This window comes from Gymnodraco acuticeps, unplaced genomic scaffold (assembly GCF_902827175.1).
Source record: "Gymnodraco acuticeps unplaced genomic scaffold, fGymAcu1.1, whole genome shotgun sequence".
In the NCBI taxonomy this organism is placed as follows: Eukaryota; Metazoa; Chordata; class Actinopteri; order Perciformes; family Bathydraconidae; genus Gymnodraco; species Gymnodraco acuticeps.
Genome location: NW_022991584.1, coordinates 1,073,346 through 1,092,995, shown reverse-complemented (window position 1 = coordinate 1,092,995; position 19,650 = coordinate 1,073,346). Strand labels below are relative to the sequence as shown.

At 40.1% G+C, this 19,650-nt stretch overlaps 2 protein-coding genes across 5 annotated transcripts; both read right to left on the bottom strand.

The window, feature by feature from the left end:
- Positions 1-77: 77 nt before the first annotated feature.
- Positions 78-2,549, bottom strand: LOC117533815 (histidine triad nucleotide-binding protein 3-like). The gene is made up of 5 exons (XM_034197770.1): positions 2,399-2,549; positions 1,530-1,647; positions 1,132-1,201; positions 528-654; positions 78-399 (listed from the first exon to the last, which is right to left on the bottom strand). The coding sequence occupies exons 1-5, from the start codon at positions 2,498-2,500 to the stop codon at positions 274-276; spliced, it is 543 nt and encodes a 180-aa protein (XP_034053661.1). The 5' UTR covers positions 2,501-2,549; the 3' UTR covers positions 78-273.
- Positions 2,550-4,159: 1,610 nt separating this feature from the next.
- LOC117533814 (nuclear receptor coactivator 7) lies at positions 4,160-19,622 on the bottom strand. 4 transcript variants are annotated; one of them, XM_034197766.1, is made up of 17 exons: positions 19,421-19,622; positions 17,483-17,609; positions 13,603-13,760; positions 11,594-11,664; positions 11,397-11,504; positions 11,207-11,308; positions 10,427-10,552; positions 10,085-10,269; positions 9,501-9,655; positions 8,396-8,986; positions 7,916-8,087; positions 7,671-7,818; positions 6,994-7,119; positions 6,733-6,885; positions 6,053-6,148; positions 5,888-5,961; positions 4,160-5,808 (listed from the first exon to the last, which is right to left on the bottom strand). In XM_034197766.1, the coding sequence occupies exons 2-17, from the start codon at positions 17,518-17,520 to the stop codon at positions 5,673-5,675; spliced, it is 2,439 nt and encodes an 812-aa protein (XP_034053657.1). In that variant the 5' UTR covers positions 17,521-17,609; positions 19,421-19,622; the 3' UTR covers positions 4,160-5,672. The 4 variants fall into 4 exon arrangements, with proteins under 4 accessions (XP_034053657.1, XP_034053658.1, XP_034053659.1 ...); XM_034197767.1 differs by lacking the exon at positions 19,421-19,622 and adding an exon at positions 19,002-19,114; XM_034197768.1 differs by lacking the exon at positions 19,421-19,622 and adding an exon at positions 18,997-19,097.
- Between the last annotated feature and the right edge of the window lie 28 nt (positions 19,623-19,650).

Below are 19,650 nucleotides of genomic sequence, written 5' to 3'. Positions count from 1 at the left end.
GTCATCCGGGAGGGACTCGGAGTTGAATCGCTCCTCCTTCGCGTCGAAAGGAGCCAGTTGAGGTGGTTCGGGCACCTAGTTAGGATGCCACCTGGGCGCCTCCCTAGGGAGGTGTTCCAGGCACGTCCAGCTGGGAGGAGACCAAGGGGTAGACCTAGGACCAGGCGGAGGGATTATATATCTTCGCTGGCCTGGGAGCGCCTTGGGATCCCCCAGTCAGAGCTGGTTGATGTGGCCAGGGAAAGGAAAGTGTGGGGCTCTCTACTGGAACTGCTACCTCCGCGACCCGACCACGGATAAGCGGGAGAAGATGGATGGTCTTGATAGTTTATACAGTCCACTCCACTCTCCCTTTACTATGGGAGCTTTATCTTTAATACGATTCCGGAGACTTTCTTCCTGTAAAGTGAAACATATTCTTTTAGATAGGGCAAGGGCATAAAGGGTCCAGTTCAAAGAAAATAGTCAATATACTGTAAGTGTTTGAGTAACATTATCGTCTCATATTTAGCCATCGAGCTTCTCACCGTAACAAAATTGTCCGTCTTTGGAATAAACTTATACATCAAGTGTTCGTATATTTGGCTGCGAGGGGTGAGCACATGGAGGTGGAGATGATCGACGGAAGTACAGGGAGGTTGGTGGAAGCCGAGGCTGTGTAGGAAAATACATAAATGTAAAGGAAACATTTTAATAAAGTCATAAAAAACTTAAAATAACAAAAACCTTTTGACAGAGTGAGTATTTCCACCTCTTTTAACATTTTAAGATACAATCATACAGTCAGAATTGAGCTTAAAGGTGCATTTCAACAACAAAATATTCCTCTAGAGCTCACTGGTTTCTTATTTCTTATTTGTTTTAACCTTATGAAAAAGGGAAAAAACAACAAATTGCTGTTGGTGTAGATGCTGGATTATTTCGTTTGCACTTTATATACATATATTTAAAAAAAGGAGATAGAATGCTTGTTTGGAGCCAGGTTAGCGGTTTAACTCTTTGTGCTAAACTCATAGTCTTATGCCTGACATCCAGATATGTAGTATCAATCATGTCATTTAACTTTCCACAAGATATTCCTTTAAGCTTTGTGCTTATTGAAAGTCAAACACACACAACCGTTCTTCCTACCTTATATCCTCCATATTAGTGATCCCTTGGTCTTGTAGCACAGCTTTCCCCATTTCAGCCATCCTCTTAACTGTTGGATACAAGTTACAACACTTCAGTTATACCACTATTAGGGAGCTTACACATCCCCATAATAAGATGAACTCAAATAAATGATATGGTAAATCCAGATGTTTAAAAGTAAATGCGGAAGTTGCAGTATCAGTGGAAATACTTTCAGCTGCAGTCTCATAACACCTAGCCTACATAGTTCTAAAGGTATAGTAAGAGTCTTTGCAGCTTTATTTGTAGAAGCTAGTAGTGTGACTATAAGCAGTAAGGGACAGCAGGTCAGGAGAAATAGAGGTTCCGTGTTTTTGCAGAGCTTTTTATTAGCTTTTAGTGATCTTATGACTGACCGAGATCAACGTGTCCCCTGTGTAGCGAGAAGCAGCTGTGGATGTGCTGAATGGGTACAACCAGGTAGTGGTGAGGAGCAGCAGGGTAAATGTCTCTAAAACACACCAGCTCATTGTTCTGTCAGAGAGGAAAGAATAACAGATATAAAACACACACATTAACCTACAGCCAATGAATGCAGCATGGATAAAACTCAGATGTATTATTGTGGGCCCCCATTCTCTGGAACAACGTGTTTTTGCCGTGTTTGTGGCCATAATTTGACCCTTTATCTGTTAAGTCTATTCTTAAAATGCATTGTTATTTATTTAATTTTGTCTTACCTAACTTATTGTACTTTATTCTATTTTTTTTTTTTTACCATTTTGTAGTTTCTTTGCTCAAGTTATATCACTTTTAAATTGTTTGTATTATTATTTGTCTGACGTTTATTTCTTGTAAATCACTTTTTTACCTTGTCTTGAAAAGGGCTATATAAAATAAAGTGTATTATCATTATTCAGATGCCTAATAACCTTTGTAAAAATGTAGACGTTTCTTCTTAACTAGCAAAAGTAATAATGACATTATAATGTATTTTTAACCACTGCATAATTATCCATTCTCTGAAATGTGTGTAGGCCTACCTCAGACTTCAACAATTTCATGGCTATTAAAACGAGAGTAAATATCCAGCCCGAAAAAGGTCAACTGCTTCCGCTATGATGAAAGGCACAAAATGAGTCCAACATCTCCATTGTTGCCATTTCCTGATTTAAAGACTTCCTAAGGATAACCAAACGGTATTTAACCCCTTATATTGTTGATACAATGGTGTACATGCAATGTATAGCAGCTTTACCTGCCGTTACAACTTTAAGGATCTTACTTTTTTGATGACTTGTGTGTCTTTGTCTTGACCGTTGGCTATCAAGCAGAAAATACAAGTTTCATCGCTTTCTGAAGTTAATTTTGAGTTGTTTCTCAACATATTTCAGATGATCTTTCTCGTTTCCTTTTCAACGCGTTGCCGGTAAACACAACCTATGACAGAGAGGCGAAGTCGCGCCCATCTACTGGTCACCCAGGCTGTATGTGGGCCAAAGATCGTCTATGTTTACGAAGACATGTTACTCAATCTTTTTTCCATAAATCCTCACATCATACACGGTTTGAACCGTTTGAACACAATATTTTAAATATTTTACTGGCTTGTTTAAACCGAAATAAACAAATAGCGTGACATTATAGAGAAATACATTTAGGCTAATGAAATGTGTGGGGGAAACTTCTGAAGCAATTGGAGTCAGGACTCAAGAGACACGAAGGAGAGCTGGAGCTTAGATGTCAAACACTGATGGTTTATTTGAAGCTTCGGCCGGAGAATTCACAAGACATGTCACGGGCCACGAGTTGACCACACGGTTGAGATGCCACAAACAATCCATTCTGAAGAACCCTCCTGTAGCTCGAGGTTTTAACTAGTTCAGAGTGTAATAATCAACATTCGTCAATAGATAGACTGAACAGCTGAGGACACTGAATCACAGTCGTTGTCGCTTATGGCTCGGGGTCATCTACACCCCGAGAAGGATGTGTTCCAGGTGTCCCACAACAATAACGATCTCACTCTGACAGAGATCCCGGTCCGGTCATAAACTGGTAACATCAACAATATGCTAGGCATAGGGCAGCCCCTCCTTATGGGAGATAACGGCTTCTCAAGGTTGGTCAGCTGCGTCAGAGGACGAAGGAGGACATGCAGGGCAAATTATTCCCCAACTAAATGTAACATTAAATATGTGAAAGGGTCAGATCACAGACATTTCCTCTCAACTGCAAGTTCTTGGTATACAATAATAACTTGCATACCATTTCAAGTCATCATTAAAAACTCACCTGTTCATGGCCTTTGACCCCTAACCCATCACAGCCCCCCTGCTTCCACTCCCACTGCTAGTTATTTAATTTATACTTTATTATTTGCCCAGCAGTAACTATGCTACACTGGGCAAAGCGGGAGCAACATATGCTTTACTATTCTCTATTCAATTATAATATTAAATGTGTCGCAGGTCCAAATTGCACCACTTGGGTGGCCAGAAATACACCCAAAAAGTGTGAACAGTCCTCAACATTGTACATGTTCTGTTGTGCACATCTCAAAGTGTACAATTCTTTGTGCACGCTATTTTCAGAACATGTTGATCCTAATGCAAAGCGGTGGGGAGCAAATTAGCCATTTCCAGGTTGGTCCCCAGCGTCCCCAGTATAAATGACACCTGTGAGCCAAATATATATTTTTATTGAAAATCGAAACAATTTTAAGGTTCAACAAACTTAAACCTCTACTATTATCTTAACTTCATAATTGATTTCTCCTTTTTCCTTTCAATTGAATTCATTTAGGGCAGAGAGTAATTCAGTTTCATGTTCAGAGTGTGTCATCTTCTTAATGTGAGATCTTTGCAGTGAATGACTTCCCGGAAAGATCCCACCACTGGCTTCTTCCTTATACAGCTATGGCACAGTGTCTAAGAGTAAAACTAAGACTGAATACATTCCTCTTTCAACAGTCCTACAATGATTACCGACAAGAAACCATAAGATGGGATATATAAAAAGTAGACATAAACAACACAACCCTTAATAATATGTGTATATATAACATTTATTTAGGTTTAAATGTGTTTGCTATAACAACATAATAAATAGATTCATAGTAATATTACAGCAGTTTTGGGTTCACGATAAATAATACTCAGGGATCATTCACAGTTAAAACACAAAGCTCATTTTCACATAAAGCAATAACTGGCATTAGTGGAAAAGTATGGCAGGTATCATTGAGTGGTGTCAAACATTTGCAGTATTGCATAATGCATGCACTACAAGCCTGTGTCGGACACAAAGGATATAAATGAACATTTATTTTCTGTGTTAGTAGATCGGAATTTTTTGTTAGTGGCTTACCAGAGTGCAAAAACAGACTGTCCCTTTTTCCATTTTTAAGTAAAGCAAATGCTGACCTGTAGTGGTGATCAAATAGCATTAAGTAACAATTTTACATTGAAGAAATGTTTAATTATACGAGGCCTCAACAGAGCAATGACTGTCGATAAATCCTGTAGTGCAAAGTGACATCATGTTTAACTTCTACTGGCTCTAAACAATGACCGCAAAATTAATAAAAACTGATAGAAATCCGTCGACGTGAGATATGAATTCAATACTGACAAAACAGGCATTTGTAGTGCTTGTTAGGTCCAATCACAAACAGAAACATTTAATACTTTCTATAAAAGCACATCCATTAAAAAAAAAATTGGGCACTCTTTGTAAACACAGAATGTAATAAGAATAAAAAAAAAAAAAATCTAAAATATTTTATAAAATAAACTCACAACAAATGCGAAATTAAAATAGAACATATTTGGTCTTTGAAACCTGGATTTCTTTTGGGGAAATTAAAACTTAAGTAGTTGTGAGATAATGCAATGAAACACTCATTAAGTTCACCTAAAACTCAGCCGTCAGAGGAAGTGCAACGCTTCCATTGTAAACATTTCCTTCATTTAAATGAATTTAATAGTAGAGGATCCAAAATAATCTTTCTGGCAATTTCCATTTCCTTTTACTTTTAAAATCCATAACATCGTAAAAAAAATGTCTTCAGCACTTTATCCTGTACATTCCCAAAGAAACTAATTACATCATTATTCCTGCACAAAATAACGTTCATCATAATGGGAAACCTTGTTCTTCCTCACACTAGAAATATTTTAGGGATTACCTCAATAGTAACATCAGCATCCTTCCTCTTCTCTCTTTCCTCTCTTATGGTGGTCAGGCAGTTTGCATGCTGGGAAAGCTTGAGGCGTTGACGGATGTCTAAGGCAGCCAATGAACGGAGAGCAACGACACACTTCCACCTTAGAAGGAAGGAGGAGCCAAACACAAACTGGCCGACCTGCCTGCCGAAGGTCGAAGCAGGCTACAGATGGCCGTTCTCCGCCAGTCTTCTCTCACAGAACGTTCAGTGTCGTTGTGGGGGAGCTAGCTTTGCCTCCAAGTGGCGTGTAATAGACTTGGGTGGCGGGAGGGGGGGTGGCGGGGGTGTTGGCGCAGAGGTTGAATGTAGGAGTACCTATGATCAGGTGAGACTACTCGAAGGTCCAGACCTCCACACTGTGGATGTTGAAGTCCCGCTGTGCGGAGAGGGGCTGGTTGTTGAAGGTGGCGCATTTGTTGGTGGTGCCTCGGTACAGCTCAGCGTCCAGCCACAGACCCATCTGACCACTGCAGAGGGGAGAGAGGAAATTAACTGATGGTAAACCCAAAAAAAACAGAGTGAAATAGCTAGTGATTTGCTTCTTACCCTCCTCCTCCCATCTGCAGAGAATCAATATTTCCCTTCACAAAGTAAGAATTCTCGCCCGTCCAGCGGTATACCTGAAAATGAGAGCAAACTATTTATGTTAACGTTATTAAAATAATGAGACCTCATACCTAAATTGAGATTATAAACAATGGTAAGGCAAACCTTGATTTCAGGACAGAAGCTGAAGAGGAACGTCTCTCCTGTGCCGTAGCAATGTTCGCTCATTTTGAACGGATGACTTGAGAAAGCCCCAAATATCTGTGATAAAGAGGCAGATTCAGTTGATTTTTTTAGGGGGGATTACGTTGTGAAATATGATGACTGACATGAGTGGGACAAAAATACTCTGTATTGAAGCCTTATTATGTAAAAATCTTAAAATATCACTACCTCTACATTTCTTTTGCCACCTGTGTATCAACCACTTATGATACAAGGCCATTTTCTTTGACTGTTACCTCCTGTATTCTCAGCCAGTGTGGCCGTATTCACGCACATACAGCAGGGCTGCTCAATTAATCGTATTTTAATCGCGATTACGATTATGGCTTGCAACGATTACGAAAACAAAAGTAATCAAAATAAAACGATTTTTTAATTATTATTATTACTTTTTTAATTTTTGGTTTTTCAGTTGAATTATACTTAAAGTTCAGGGTAATCAACTGTTAAAAACATACTGTTCAACATTTTTTTCTCCAATAAATGGATGTTTTCAAATCAATTAATAATCACATTTAATAATCGCAATTACAATTATTGACCCAAATAATCGAGATTATGATTTTTGCCCTAATCGAGCAGCCCTAACATACAGTACGACCCTTTGCACAGTTATCTACCTGGTTGTCCATATCTTTGATGACGAGCAGAACCGGACTCTCCACGTCTGCCAGGCTCCGGTACATAGTCTTCAGGCTGGTCCCGTGCTTCACCGTGCTGTAGGCCAGTCTCCAGGGGTAGATCTGCACACGGGGCGGCAAGCGGCATGCAAGCTGGAGGGCAAACACATCATCAGATTAAGAAGCGTACGGATTAGTATCTTGCATATTTCGTCATTTCAGAATCTGGATTTATTTGATGTGGTTAAAAGTATTATATACCTTCTCCATGTGTGTGTCCTGGAGCAGGTCACTGGCCTCACTGAGTATGGGAAGTGTATCCACTGATAGTTCCGCATCACAGCTGCTGAAACTCTGCCTGCGCTTAGCCTCGTCAATGGTGATGATCTGGGATGGAAACAAGCATGTAAAAAGGAATTCAACGACAAAGTTGCATCAGGAAAATGTACAGCGTTACAGCAAAAGTGACACAGGAGATAAAAGGCAAGCAATATGCTGGCGGATTTGGCACCCCCCCTATAACTTTTTCCAGGATATTCATACCGTCACCAACATCAAACTGGTGTTTGCTGTTCATCTATAGTTCGTGCACACAAAAGCATTTTACTCTGGGCTCATCAGGTGAAAAACTGGAGAAACTCTCCCTCTCCTGACAGTAAAGAATAAACATATAAGTAGTTTAGCTAGTTCCAGAAGTAGATAATATTGCTAAGTGTGTGTTTGGTGGAGGTGATCTGGGAGAGCTGCTGTTCTCCGTCAGCAGAATCTGATCCTGATCTCTGATCTCTCTCGAGCCCGATTATACTTCACTCGCCTTTATGTTCATTTCCATCAGATCTAGATAGCATTAGCTAATGATATGACTGCCTGCCTATCAAGGGACACCTAAACAATAAGATAGAAGACAAGTGTGCTGCCTCCTTTTTGGCTGAGCTTACCTCCCAACTGCAAGAAGCAGGGTCACTGAAGAAGTTGTCAATCATGTCCAGCTCATCTTTCTCCACCAAAATAAAGCCTTGCTCTCGAGCCTCCTTCCCGTACACATCCGGAGACCACTGCACGAAAAATGCATACAGATGGTCCACCCTAAAACACACACAGCATATATTAGATGGGTTAAATACACACTCCTATCTTAAATACATTGTAGTTTAAGACATTCTTCCATCTATTATCGCCTCACCTTTCTTGTGGCACAGCGAACCAGTACTCCGGCTGTTTACCCCGGCCCCCAAATGAGTGGACGGGACTAGAAGTCATTGCGGTGGCAAAGGACTTCCTCATTGGCTTTCCCACTTTGAAGCATAGGAACATTGGGGGGATTTTACTCTTCTCCTTGGATGAGAAGAGCATGTCTATAGAGGATGGGTAAATAAAAAAAATAGAGAAAGAGTTTAATTCTACACTCCAAAATGTTATTGTAGTCCCCATCATAGCCCACAAGGAGGCGCCAAAGTCAGGTGGAGGACACATCAGGAGTATATTTCCCCCTTTTTTTCATGCTTTCTTAGTTTGATATTCAATAAACACACACCATACAGAACAATATCTTTATGTCAACACACAAAACAAATAAGAATATATTTAAATGAAAACAAAATAGAAAGAGATGAATTAAAGACAGTACCAATGGTATGAAATAATAAAATAATGTATATGTTACCTTCTATTGGAGCATGCATCCTCTCCAGCAGCCATGTCTTCACTTCTGCCTCGTTGCTTTTCTTGCGTATCTCCTCCTCGCTGAGCTCAGCGCCCCCCGCTGGTCTGACAGGGCTTTGTCTCTTAGGACTCGAGCACCCACAAACCTCTGAAGCCTCCTTCAGACTCAGTTTACTGTTTTGGTCCACTGGTGCTTCGATTATTTCATAATGTGCACTGTTTAGCAGCTCTTCCATCCCTTTAGGTTGTATATATTTGGTTTCCTTTTGGTTTGTAGGATTATCCAGCAAGCCACCCTGTTTTTCAGTCTCTAAAGAGGATTGTGTTGACTCTCCCTCCTCAATGGAGCTGGTCTGAGCGACGCCTTCATCCTCGTCATCGTCCAGCTTCACTTTACCACCAATCGACTTGTCTTTAAAGTCTTCCCGGCCCGAGCAGCTTGGTCCTAGTTCCTGTTGGTCCCTGCTGAGGATGCTGGGAGTTTTGGAGGACGTCGCCTCCACCTCTTCAGCGCTCGCGTTCACAGTCGGCTCCAACTCAGTGAAGCCTTCGTCTGATGGAGACTTCTCCGTCGGATCACCCTCTGTGCACACTGGTATGAAGATGATAAACAGGTCTTTGTTGAACATTAAGCCATTTTTAGAAAGACATTTTTACTTTCAATACATCTGCACACTTTTATTTGAGATGTATTGTTTGTAGTGTCTTGTTGATGTTTTATGTACAGTACATTTCTCCCATGCCCCCAAATTCAATTCGACAATGGATGAAAACAGTAAAAGACAAGTAAGAATAGAAAAATATTTACATCTAAGAAACTGGTCCCTTAGGATGTATCATCAATTGTCAGTAAACCAATAAATACTTTGTGTTCAAATGTATGTCAAAGGGAAATCTAGATACTCAAGACTAAATTCCCAAGCCAATTGCATTCATATAAACCAGCAAAGCACCCCATAATAAATGCTGGTTGTGGAGAGTTAAACAGATACAAGTTCAAAGTTATAACCCAGAGTGACCACCAGGAACTTTTTTCTCTAAAGAAGAGGGTCACTTTGTACTCGCTACAGCAGCAAAACTGTGGACATTTCATGACATGATGTTACCAGTTTCTGAGAGGGTTGATTCGATGTCATCCAACACGATTGATCGCTTGGGATCAAGAGCCTCGTAGCGGCTGAAGGGGTTCAGATCTCGCTCTGAGAGCAGTTGCTCCCACTCTCCGGGCCTGTACACAGGACACAAATCCTGGGGTAGGTCTCTGTGGGGTCACGGGGCATCACACATACCGCACCGCAAACCAGGATGAAATGAAAAAAGGGAAAACAAAAAAGGAAAAGTCCAAACAGAAAATTATGAATGACAAGAATGATGCAAAACAAAATAACATGTGATGTAAAACGATCAAAGCACAATAGAAGTAAAGCAAAAGTAAAGAGATAAATGAGGAACAAAACAACATTTCAAATGACATATGAGACTTTGAGTCCAACGTGAAAAGTGTTTTGAATGGAGAAGAGGAAAAGGGTTCACACAAACAGTAGTATTATTGAGAGTAAAAAGAAGAACAGAAACTGGAAGACAGGAACAAGAGAGCATGAATCCGAGCAGAGGACTGTAAGAAAAACATATAGAGAAGAACATTTAGAGAAGAGGGAAGCTAGAAAACGAGGGGGTCTGAAGCGCTTACGATGGCAGAGCGTCTTTGATCTTCATGCGCGACACGTCATCGTACAGCGCCACAGAGACGACCTCCTGCATGGGGCAGATCAGGCCGTACTCCTCGCAGCCGTGCTCGATCACCAGGGGGTCCGACTTGTGGGGGTCAAACATGATGTTGTTGGGGGTCACAATCAGCACGCCGCCCACCACTCCCTGCAACGAAGACATAACACATGAGGGCACTGCAACCACATCTGAATGAGAGAGTACCGGCTGATTCTTCTTTAAACATCAGAATATTCTCAGGAACAGTCTTTCAGCATTCTCTTGAATTATCACCTGCCACTGTCACATGTTCTAGGCTTCTTACCATGCCATCTGTGAAATATTTGCAGCTCATCTTGATGAATTTAACGGTTGCCGGGCTCTCGTCCTCTGAGTTTGGAGAGAGATCATGCCGGAGGGACTTTGCTGACTTGCCGTTTGAAATGCCATCCTGAAGGAAGTTAAAAGGACAGACCTTAATGTTGTGCTTGAATTCAGTACAGCTTGTTTTTTTGTGTTTAATCAATGTGTGTTTTCAGCTTTCATCAACCTTTGACCTTTACGGTTCAGATTCAGAGGTGTCAGGCAATCCCAGCGTTTAGCTCTTGGTATCACTATTCAAAGTGTACAGAAACAGACTGTTTGACTTGTCTGTCAGATTTTGATTTATTTAAATGACCTTCCATTGCAAAATATTTAGTCTACATGTCAAAACTATACATGGAGAAGCAGTGTTTAGTTAATGCGACATATATTGAGCAAACTCATAAAAACGGCAGGTATGAACCTTTTAAATTAAGGTTCATGACTTTTCTGTTTGATTAAAATCAAATAATATTTCTTTTCTGACTTGAAAACAAACAGAAACTTGCTATGTTATCTAATAAACCAATGTGTTAATCCTAAAGTACTTGGTGGAAGACACACTATTACTTCTACTTCTAGTACTCTAGTTAAGTAAAAGTAAGTTAAGTATTTTTTGTGGCCTTTTTTTGTGAAAGTTTTATAGTCATCATTTAAATAGAAAGCATAAGAAATTGGTCCCTTAATGGCTCATTTAAACTGAATGTAGTTTGCACAACATAATGAATCACTTTATACTTACATGCGATGCTTTCTCTGATAAGCCATTTCTGAAGGCGGGATCAGTGGAACTCGAGGACTTCAGCTCTGTTTCTGATTGGCTCAGATCGGGGACGAACAGCTTCTGTAATGATGATGACGAGGAACAGCAGACGGTGAGCCAGTCTTAGGAACAATAAAGCAGATGTTCATGTTACTGCGGAGGGTCTCACCTGCCCGGTGTACACACTGCGGGAGAAGAGCTTGTTCAGCTGGACCAGGTTGTTCGGGGTGACGTTGAACTTGAGTGCGATGCTGTTGAGGGAATCATTAGCTCCCACCTGTAACAAGATATACAGATCGTCAAAATATAACCTTTCTGTTAATAAGTCAGTGTGTTATTTTGATGTGCTTTCACTGTTTTACTCACAGTGAACTCCACTGTCCCTGGTGGCCTCTGCTTTTCCTTCTTTGCCTGATTGGTACTTTTACAGCCATTTTCTAAAAGAGAGAAATTAAAACAGTATTGTAAAGACTAACGACAAATGAAAACAGATGTCATATGAGGAAAACATCGAATTATTCCTTCAGGCAATTCATATATGGTTTCATTCTGTCCATCTTATACAGTGGTTGCTAGCATATAGATTTAACTTACCACAATAAACAGTAAAAGGAGGGTAAAGAAAACCCACTAGAGATGACTCCCAAGTATCCCGTGGTTGAATGCTTTTTAAGTCAATACCAGTGCTTCTTTTTCCTCTATCATTATCAGGTCTAAAAACACTGGCCCACACATGCTGAAGCATGTTATAATAAACTCACACACAATTTGACCCTTGTAGTAGACAAGCCCCACAGTCAGCATTTGCTTCTTGCCAAGAACACAGAAGCTATTAGCGCACCACTCCCTGAATGCTAAATTACCCTGCTGCTCCACCATGGACACAGAGAGCATGACTAAGCACGAGACAGTGAGACTCCAGCCCCTCTTCACTTTTATGAAAATCAAGACCCCTGTCATTTTTAAGAACACTGTCGCTTATTTATTACATTCAAACTGTGACTGGTCATTTGCTATGACTCATTTCAGACTATGGCCTTTTTTCTGAAAGCCCATCTAGTTTAACGCGTCCCGTTTCATTTGTCTGTTATTTGCTAAACATTTTATTGAATGGGCTGCAGGCAACAATGTTGTAGTCTAATTGAAACAAATACAGCAGTTTACACAGCTGGCTCGCCGGCTCAAACATGACTGAAGTCCATTATCACTGTCAACATGAAGGAGTCAGTAACAGTTTGTGGTACAAACAAAACCAGCAACATGATAGCATGCATGATGTAGCACACACTGACAAAAGGCAAGACAAAATGCAAGTTAGATTAGGTCCAGTGTTTGGCAAATATGAAGTTATACTGTGTTTGGACAATTAGCTTATACAGACATTGATACATTACAAATATTAATTCTCAATGTCCTCATTTATATTTGGATGCAATGACAGTTGAGTCATGAAAAATAAATGATAAAAGCTCACCGAATAGATATTTTGAAACTAAACGAGAAAAAAAGGAAATATAAAAAGGTAATAATATATAAGAGCTAATGATTTCTTTCCCTGTCCCTTAACAAAAAAAGGGAAAATTGCACTGATCTGCAAACAACATGTGCAGATTAACGCTGTAATGTAATTCAAGTTCAATAGCCTAGTGATATGATCCAGTCACTATCAAATTATATGAGCGGTCTAGTACAGCAATGCTTCTCTTTTGAAAGCTCAAAAGATACTTTTTTTACTTTTAAGAATCATATAAATAGCAAAGATGGTAGAGCTCTCAGTTGGATTTGAAGTAACTGAAATGAAAGGCATAGTAGCATTTCAACTTTACATTTAAACTAGCAGCACTTCTCAGTACTCACACTCTTTGTGAGTACTGAGCCCTAAATGTCATCATCAACTGTAAAAGAGTGCAGGATAAAAAGTTATGCAACTTCCTGTTTAAAACGGCTGAGGTTGTTCCCAACAGAGATGACCCTTATGTTGCATACCACTAAACAGAACAGTGGAATACAACTCACACTAACAGTAGGCTAGTACCACGAGTTGAGATATTGCTTGTGTATAAACATTGGAATTTACAGCGGGCAACAAAAATAATTGAGCCAAGACAAAAACCCTGAATCCTTCTGTAGCAGTAGGGATATTTGGTTTCAAGCATTAGCCAGTAAAGTTCGCCTAAAAACAAAACTTCTGTAGATGAGAATTCCTTTGTTTTACAGGGCAAGAACTAAACGACAGAGCAAATCTGTCTTATTATACTGAAAAGGGCAACACAAGTCTTCTTTCTGCTTCATGTTGCATTAACCGTGTACCGAGCACCCCCAAGCAAAGCTGCCCCAGTTTTCCAGGTGTTTTGGGATTTCGTAGCAGGTCTTACCCGGGCAGGCCGGTGGCTTCAATGCTATTCTCTGCAGGTCCATCGTTTTGTGGGGGTCTCCCTCATTTGGGATGTCTGGACAGGAAATGATGGCGGGATTCTGATCAGTCACGCTCTTCTCTGATTGGCTCTGCTTGAGCTGTCTCCGCCTCTTCAGCCTGATGTGGATGCAAGACAAACAGAATTATTTATTGTAAGTAAGATATAGAAAGCAAAGGAGCTAAAATGGCTTTTAAATCAGATTTGGTATAACTTATTCAATAACAACTCGGATAATGTTGCGATCAATATATGGTATATATGAACATATACAGTATAGTGTAGACTACACAGGAGTTAAACTGGAGGAAACTAAATGGAATAATTACCATTCAAATGTTTATGAAACTTGGTGTAAGTGGGAAAAGAAGAACCCTATTATTAATATTGTTTTATTATTTAGGACTTTTGTTAGCATTGCGAGAAAGGGAATGGCCTTGGCGGATGTCTGCCCTCTTTGAATGCCCTCCTTGTGGTCCAATGTCATCAAAACTTTCTGTTATGCGAATTCAGACCTTCTTTCCAGGTGCTGCTTTCGTGCTCAAAAGTTATTGGATTGAGCTTTAACTTTTCCCTCTCAACTTTGCTGTGTCAGCAGTATTATCCTCTCAGACTGTCCTTTTCCCCCCCGTTTAATGATTGATGGGTGAGGCAGTGATGTAATGGCATCTCCAGCCCCCACTGAGGTTCAATAAGGGGGAAAACATCGCAGTGGAACCATGAGTTGGTGGAGCACTTGGCGATAGTGCACGATCTACAGAATGAGCCCAGCTGAATTCTTAAGTGTGCCTATGAGTATGTTAAGAAAAGATAAATTGATTTATCTGAAGCTTTTGGTGATGGGGCAGTGTTGCCCTGCAAAACCCTTGGCAAGGGGAGGAATAAAAGAAAATGCAAAGAGAAGCGTTTCAAATGTTCAAGTGTCCTAATGGGAAGGCAGGAGTGGGTCGATAAGGCTGCTGACGGAGTTCAGGCCTCTCCCAGAGCCTCGGGTCTGTGACGCAGCGAACATCTGGTGGTGAACTCAAAAATCTGTCTGAACAGCACCATCTGTTTCACTCAGGGGGATTCACAGAGCATTGAGCCTTCATATTGAGCGTTCCACTTTCCTCTCTCCCCTCTAATCTTACATGTGTAACCAGTGTATTAACATAATGGCAGAGAAAGCATTATTGTGAGTAAAAAGCAAAAACAAACATCAAATATAAATAACTAATTCCATAAATACTCACACCCCTTTAGTAAATACACACATTGGCAACAATTATTTTATGTTTTTGCAATATGGATGTTCTCATGATCTGAGACTAGTGTTGTTGTTTTGGTTACCTTTCATTCAATTTAAAGTCTAATTATTATTTTTACGTTTGGTACACGTGTAGTTTTCACATGATATTATTATTGAATGAAAGGTAGATGTTGTAATTTTATTTGAATATACAGCCCAGGGAGAGTAGTTGTTGCTAGCATGGATTTAAAAAGACCCAATACATTTGGCCTCCGCTACTACAACAAATATTATTTATTTTTTAAGAAATTCCGGATTTGCTTGGTCGTTATGTTGTCTGTTGTTTAACTTGTTTTGCTCGAAAACAATGGTATGGAAATATGTTTTGCTTCAGGATTTCTCTGTACAGCCACACACATTTAACCCCTAATTTCCTAGTGGTAAAGAGGCGTCTTCAAAGCGTTGTTATTTTTCCTCTACAGCCATTAAGCTGTGAGGAGTGAAATCACCACGACAACCGCTAATTCATGTGAGTGTCTCTCTATGGACGCTGTGGAGCTCGTTCAGAGTTGCAATGAGCTTCAATCTCAAGTGTGTGTTTGCACAGCCTGCAATAAGCAAATGTAAAGATGTGTTGAAGGACTGATCTTATTTTAAACATTTTGTTGTGTGTAATTTTAAAAAGGGGTTCATTTTCTACCTAAATTAGATCAGGTTGGTATAATTATTCCAACTTTAACATTAAAGAGTTGTTTTTCTTTTATGCAGTTCTAACTGCATGAATACCGTTTCACTGTCCTAAAACAATATAACGTGAAAAAGTCTATAATGGGTAAACAATACTTGTTATGGCATGTGTAAGCTCAACATTGACCCTTCCTCTATTGGTCAGGAAGTGAGGCAGCATATGGTGCAAAAAGCAGCCGAGCTACATGTTATAGAGGGGTCGTGTTGAGAGATAAGGCCGATTTTACTTCCTGACATGTTCACATTCTGTACACGCAGGCAAAACATCTATTTGTCTGTAAAGCTGAGGAGGACTGTACATATCTGAGGTTTCCATCCAGCACATTTCCACTGTTGTTTTTCAGCCACAGATATACACACACTGCCTCTGCAGGAGAACCCGTCCTCTAACTCCAGCCTGCAATCCCATTAGGATCTATTGCATCTATTGGATCTATGCACTGCTTACCTGGTTATTAGAGAGCAAGTGATATCTGATGCCTTCAAAATAATAGTTTGAACTTAAGACAATCTCATTAATAAAACACAAGACAAATTGCAAGTTTGTACCAGGCTGTCAGCATAGCTTGAACAAGTAACCTGAGACATAATAAGATAGAGAAAAAGGCCATTAGGCTTCATTCTATCGTAGAGCATTTATCACAAGCCAACATTGACTGGATGACTTCTGCTTATCCATAAATCAACTAATATTCAGTTTTTGATACACTTTATATTTTTGACTGTTCAACATCAGTCGTTATTTACATATAATCTATGTTCACCCATTTTAATTCATAAACCGAGACAAATCGTGTTTATGTTTCTCATTCTATAACGTAATGTTTTTGCAGACATTTAGCAGATTGCAGTGTGGTTTAACGTTCTTTAGACACAGTAGTACACCACTTTATCTGTTTTATCCACTGTGACATTCATTCTCTAAATAGTGACGTCTAATCTGTGTTGACCTAAAAAAAATATCTCTGATCTTTAACCCTAACCCCCCAATGTATTGTCAATCCATGCACCGTAGCCGTGACAATCCTCTTTCCACACATTTCCTGCTATCATGTTTCACAATGCTACCAAAATTCAATTTTACAGCCGACATCAACCCTGTGGGTCAAGAAACTCTGACGCATGACTCGGATTATACAAGGCTGTGTCGGCTGGGTGCCGCTCACAGACAGGTGACTTAACTGTGCCGACATTTCATTAAGAAAATGATAGACTAATGTATTGGTTAATGCACCTTTACAGCAGTTTGTCAAGGTACGCATGGCCGTGCGGCACAATGGGAAAGCCGCACTGTCACTGAGTGGGACTAGTTCATACTGACATTTTGGACTTTAAACTTCAGCATGCGATACCTGGGCTGAGTCAAATAAAAATATCACAACAGCAGATATATTATTGTCCGTTTCAGCAAGGAAACATTTGATCATTTATTAACTTTTGAGCTAATGGGACGTCTGTTAACTGGAGAGCATTTAGGAAGAAACCTGACACTGTAATTGGTCTGTAATGTTAATAGAGAATAACAAATTACAGGATTTATTTGCAGCAGATTCAATTGAATGCATCTACAGTTCTAATTCTGCACATATATTTTCTTTTATGTTTTTCAGTTTTTTCTTATCTATATTTTTTTAGTAATTGTTCTCTGATTCTAATCGAGGTTATAATGATAGACTTTTAATAAATTGTAAAGCACTCGGGTAAATGTGTTATTCTTAAACTAAATGTACTTCATAAAACATACATTAAAAAGAAAGCACAGGAAACATGCAAAATGGTGTTTAGCTGCATGGAAAATACATAATTTGAATGCAAATAAATGACATAAAATAAAAACAAACATACACAGTCACTAAGGGGCATTACCTGGCAAAATATCCCGGCTTCCTGTCTCTCTTTTCCATCAGTCCAGGGTGTTAAATCAGCATGCAGTCAGGGGCATCCATACAAACATCCACAGCATACTTTGGAAGATCACCTCTTCTTTCTTGTCCTGCAGAGAATTTAAACAATGGGATTTGCAGGGACCCTTCTCACTCAACAACACTCACTACAAGGCAAAAACCATATCAATGATACTGAATCCTCATCAGCCTAAGTGGAGGGCGATGAAAGCATCCTATAACAAGCATGTCAGGCCACTCAGCTGACAATGGCTGACCAACAGACGGAATGGAAAATGCAGGGCCGGCCCTCGGCATAGGCAGTATAGGGGAATGCTAAGGGCGCATCAACCCATAGGGGGCGGCGAAAATTGGGGAGAGAAAAAAAAAAAAAGTTACAACACAATTTCCCGATTTTGGATCAACAAAGTACATCTTATTATCTTATACCAACAGAACTACGCCTATATTGCGTACAGCGCCCATAAACTATGGCACACACACCCCCCCCCAAAATCAAGTTGAACTGCCCCAGCCCCAGTAAAAACCAGAGGTTTATGTGAAATTGTTCTTTTTATGAAATAATGGTTTTAGTGTGCAATTATAGGTTTTAATTTTGTATTTGTTTTTAATTTAAAATAAATCAAACTCCCAAAAAACGTATACAGCTTCTGTGTGCTTTTATTAACATTGGAATTTACTGTGTAAGCGGCCGCGGGGGGAGAGAGCTTTAGAGAGCTCTCTCCTGACAGACTGAGAGGCTCTGATAACCTCAGCTCAGTGAGGTAAAGGCACACCTTTATATGATCATTATAGTTATAAAAAAATAAGAGAATAGGTGAAAACAGGTATAAAATACTATATGACAGTACAAAAAAGTTGTTATTAATAAACAAGAATACAGTTTGAAAGGTGATTTGTAAAATATCCATAAAGAAAAAGAAAATCTGCTTACAGTTCTGTTTCATATGGGTGAGGTCATTGTTTCATATGGGTGAAGTCCCCCCCCCCCCCCCCCACTTAATTCATGTTCAAATGGATAGGAAACTAATTACAGTTGCACCCATATTGTGTCCATAATCTTTCTGTTTTGGTGGTCATGCCACAACCGTGCACGCGCGAGTCATAGTAAGTGTCTGCATTGGGGGGGGGGGGCGCCAGCTAAAATCTTGCCTAGGGCAGCAAATTGGTCAGGGCCAGCCCTGGGAAAATGCATCACTGTGCTGCAGAGGGAAGACACATCTGCTACTTGTTAAGACTGCCTCAGTAAACATGCGTTTTATTATGTAATTATGCTTATGGATCCAGTAGATGTAAACATGCATCATACATACACTACAAGCTAGCTGTAAGCGAGAAACGAAACAATCGATAACACGCATGGCGCACACCGTGAACAACAATAAAAGCATTAGCAGTTCACCTATGTCCTGCCTCAAATAGATATATAACAGGTAAATGGCTATAGAGGAAAGGCTAATTTGAAGCAACGGTTACCCCACCTAGCTACATTCTTCAGTATGTAGCAGCTCGCTCAATGGGAATTCCTGTTGACCAGATTTCAGCCTCTTCTTAAGGTGCAGCGGCAACCGACAGATATCCTGTTGTGCTAATGTGAAAGCAAGATGTGCGACCGTCAGGTTTAAGCAAACAAGCACCGTGAACAAGGTTCACCTTTCCAGCTGATTTAACAACTGATGCTAACTGGCGAGCTAGCTACGTTGTTTACAGACAATAGCAACCTGGTGGAGATGGTAAGGATATTTTATTCGGTCCAGACGCTAACGCTTACTCTTAAAATATGGTATTCCTATCCATGCAATCTGGCCTTACGCTGAAGCTCAACATGTATGTACAACAACGCATGTACACGTTAAATTAGACAGAAAAACAGGTAGCCAAAATGCCCACATAACGTTACCTTGCGTGCATCCTCCACCAGCTGAATGAATTCCGAATGAAGCCTTCCTTAACTACGCCCTCTGGTGTCATGTGCGCTGTATAAACATTAGCTCAACACAAGCTTGACTTTAGCTAGGTCTAGCTAAATTCCAGGTAATATGTTTACGTCTTAAATTAACGTAGGTGAGCTGTGTTGAAGAGTGTTGGTCGATATACAAGGTATATATAAGCGTCCACAAACAATATTGG